Below are 3,978 nucleotides of genomic sequence, written 5' to 3' on the forward strand. Positions count from 1 at the left end.
TCCTGTGCACTACAAACTTTAACTGTTACCTTGTTGCTCTTCTTGACGAATTCTAAATCTGTAAGCTCCACAACCGGTCACTCTCTGGGCCTGGAAGGGAACACAAAATATGTGTTAAAATAGTCACCCTCGCCCAAGGGGTCCGTGACAAAGCTATTGACAACCTGTTTCCGCCTCATCTCCCCATGAGATTTGTTGTTGGTTTTGTTGACAATCGGGCCTTCAATGGAGATTGCAGACGCAATCCTTGGAACTTTCAACACTTTAATGTCAGTTCCATACAGGCACAAACTGACGGCGGCCCTATTCCGAGCCAGCCGCTAACACCCGATTATGCAAACGATCTATACATGGACTGCTACGACACCCTCTTCACGGGGACGGGGATCCACTGGAAAGACGAGGGAAATCATATGAATTGGAGGGAATATGCCAGAGGGACCGCACTCTACGCATTCGATCTGTCGCCCGACCTCTCTGCAAGCAGCTCCCACTGGAACCTTCAGAGACAAGGCTCCCTGCGCATCGACGTTCGTTTCGCAGCTCCACTGGCCGCTCCGGTCAATGCCATCATTTACGCCGAGTTTCAAAATCTAATCGAAATCGATAAAGACCGAAACATCATTACCGACTTTAGTGTTTGATAATGGATGGTCTGACCATAGAAACCCTAATGAAAAGAGATAGGCACGTCGCCCCACTCTTCGAGGGGGTGTTTGCAGCCGGTACTCTGCCTCAAACCCTGAGGAAGCAGCCTGCTTTACTCGTCTGTAACACGGATCCTATTTCGAAACCCGGACAACACTGGATAGCGTTCTACGTTGATAAGCACGGTGTCAGTGAATACTGGGACTCTTACGGCATGCCGCCCCTGGTACGCCAGCATAAGAGATTTCTTAAAAAACACTTTAAAAAATGGGCATATAATCACAAATTACTGCAAGCCATTGATTCCATGGTGTGTGGAGAGTACTGAATACTCTATCTCATACACAGGGCTCATGGGTATTCCCTCCGATCGTTTGTACACAGACACTTTACATCCGACCCTGAAAAGAACGACGAGAAAGTGCGAATACTCTTTCAAAAATGGTTTGGGAAAAAACGCACATGCGTCATAAACGGCTCACAGACGTGCTGTGCACGCCGATAGCTCTCGCTGATGATCTCGGACCGTAATTCAGTTGGGTAGGGACGCTCGTTCCACTCACCTTATCTCGATCATCATGGCGCACGGCTTCTGTGACATTCAAATGCTCAGAGATTCTGAGGGAAACTATGTCATTAAGGAGTTCTGTATCTACAACTCAAAATGGGACATCACCAACACAATGATGTTCAAGTCCCCACACTGCGAGTCTCTGAAACCTCCGAATACATGCGTCAGAACAATTATACGACCAATGTCATACATGGCATCCATTGGAATGCGGGAGATATTCCTTTCGAATTATGCTATGGCTACATGAGACAGCTGACATCCAGCTACCTGTACATTTATGTCCAAGGCGAACAAAAACTAAATAAAATATTAAATAAAACAAAAATCATCAGCCAGAAGCAAACGCAAGTGAAACATGTCTTCTACATCTACATACAACGCTATGAATCCTTACATTTCCGTCTTGACCTGTTGGTACGTGGTGCAGATTCTACGGATGCAGACGTACGTCCCTCAGCTGCATTCTTGCACTTTTTGGTGTTTTCGTGGTCCACCATGTTTGCGTCTTCCCTCTTATTTCGGCCTGGCAAATGCCACACACCATAGTTTTGCACTTATATTTTCTTGCAGCAGGGCCAAACTGGGCAATGATCTCATCCCTGATTTTTTCCGCCTCCAATTTACCATGGCAACGTACAGCATGATTGTAGATTCTTTTCACAGCATCGCTGTTCTTCCTGTCGGGGAAATACTTGCACTGTGTACATTTGGGTCTGCGGACGGACGGCTTGTGACATTTCGTGTTGCTCGTCATGCTCTTCTTCAGTGTCTGCCAGAAGATAATTGCTGTCTACTTTCTCTTCATACAGATCTCTGAGTTGAGGGTACAACAGAGGCTGGGCTTCTATCAACCTTCTTATGAAGTCCAACTTCATTCCGGACTCCCATGTCCTGAGGTCGTTATCCTCAACTCCGAGTGCCCTAAGGATGTGTCGGATTTCAAATCGGCAAAACCATTTAGTACTGCAAAATGGACAGATATTGCAGAAGAAAACAGAACTGCATCACGGCAAAAGCTGCATGGTGTTGCCCTGAGGCCTGTATGGCCTGGACTGCACAGTAATACAATAACCCCCACCCCTCAACTGACTTATAATGTACATTGTATCCTACTTTATTCCACTCACCACTTGCATCTCTGGTGTGACAGCATTCCAGGTGGTATCCAGCTACGATTTACAAAATTTATAGCCTCATTCACGTTGAAACCCATGTTGTACCCCCAATGTATAGTGTTGGGCAGCAGCAATACAATGTCCCGTGGCATTTGAACAATCTGCAACATAACAGACAAAAATACAACCAGTCATTGCAGGGAATTAATTACAAGGTCAAAGGGAGTCAGCTAACGTGAATTCTGTAATATACACTCACCGGATACACTGGTATTCCACATGAAATGACCATTCTTGGGTCTATCCAAATCTCCTTATGGAGAACTTGGCACAGTAGCGAAGTCTGTTCCACAGGGATTGGCAGGTTCCTGATCATAGTGCAGAACGCCCCGTAGTGTGCGGGAGGTACACAAAGCCTACCAAAAAACATGGAAAAAATGGATAAATCACTGCTTTCATAATATACATTATAGTCACTGTGCTTCAAACGTCAGTTAGCCATGTAGGCTGCAACGAAAATGAAGTCTCCCTCTACAGACAATCACATACCAAACTTTGGGTGCTCCAGCTACGTGGCGGTTGAGGGCACAGAAGCTCATGTCTTCGCGGTGGCAGCCGAAGAAAGAGTATTCAGTCCCACATAAACGGATGGCTTCGATATCCCAGAAATAGGCATGTTGCCTAGCTCTTCCAGACCCGTCACCATTTCGGTCATGGAAGAATTGGCAGTTGTAGAAAGAGGCACTGGCAGGTCCATGTTTTGGACATAAACGATGTTATTGGTCTTATTCTCAAGAGTGTCCATGACCATGTCTACAGTGTCCAAAAGAGAACAGTTTCTAAAAGCAGCGCACCTGTCACACACATTATAAGACACATGATGAAAATAAGCCATGTAATTATGACGCTAGACAGGTTGTACAAGAATGGACACTTACAAGTCAAAGCTGTCGTCATGTGATGCAAAATCACAACTCTTTATCTTGGTCTGCATAGATCTCTGCAACCTGCTCAAGGTTTTTACCTCTTCCTCCTTGGGGTCACCATCACGGACAGAAACAGTCTGGCCATGTACTACGTCGATCTTGAAAACAGTTCTTGGAATCAGGGTTTGCCTGAGCAGCCATTCGGGATGGAAACACGTCAGAGCGTTATCACCCTCGATGATTCCTTTACAGCCGTAAGATTGCTATCGCCATCTGCTGTTGTCCATGTCGACAGTCGTGCCTACATTAAAAAGATAAAGAAAAGAAAATGATTATCATCTGTTATAAATGAAACTAGCCCAGTATTAAAAAATGTGTAATAATATGTTCTTGCAGTAAATAATGTAGAATGAAAATACAAGAATAACAGTACAATACTATATTCTTTAACTGCTACAAGTGGTCCTAAATAGTGTCACCTAATAGTGGACCGATGGACAATTGAATACGATAATGTTTAATAACTTTCAGCATGACAAACCAATATACAGGTCCAGATTTAAAAGGATTCGGTAGCATTTTGGCTTCCACGGATAGAGTTTGTAAAACCTTACTTCTAAGAATATTTTTGCCAAGTTCAGGACAATTTTCTGAACTGATATTCCCATTTAAAAATTCAATTTAAAACATTTAAGGTTTTCATATCATTTAGCAC

General features: G+C 44.2%; 1 protein-coding gene across 1 annotated transcript; it reads right to left on the reverse strand.

Annotated features, from left to right (window-relative positions):
• Positions 1-1,125: 1,125 nt before the first annotated feature.
• Positions 1,126-3,533, reverse strand: LOC113216402 (probable lysine-specific demethylase 4A). Its single transcript, XM_052267615.1, has 5 exons — positions 3,276-3,533; positions 2,887-3,191; positions 2,597-2,753; positions 2,350-2,498; positions 1,126-2,185 (listed from the first exon to the last, which is right to left on the reverse strand). The coding sequence occupies exons 2-5, from the start codon at positions 2,934-2,936 to the stop codon at positions 1,843-1,845; spliced, it is 699 nt and encodes a 232-aa protein (XP_052123575.1). The 5' UTR covers positions 2,937-3,191; positions 3,276-3,533; the 3' UTR covers positions 1,126-1,842.
• Positions 3,534-3,978: the final 445 nt, after the last annotated feature.

The sequence above is a fragment of the Frankliniella occidentalis genome, unplaced genomic scaffold (genome assembly GCF_000697945.3).
Source record: "Frankliniella occidentalis isolate FOCC.00 unplaced genomic scaffold, Focc_3.1 Scaffold55, whole genome shotgun sequence".
Lineage (NCBI taxonomy): Eukaryota > Metazoa > Arthropoda > Insecta > Thysanoptera > Thripidae > Frankliniella > Frankliniella occidentalis.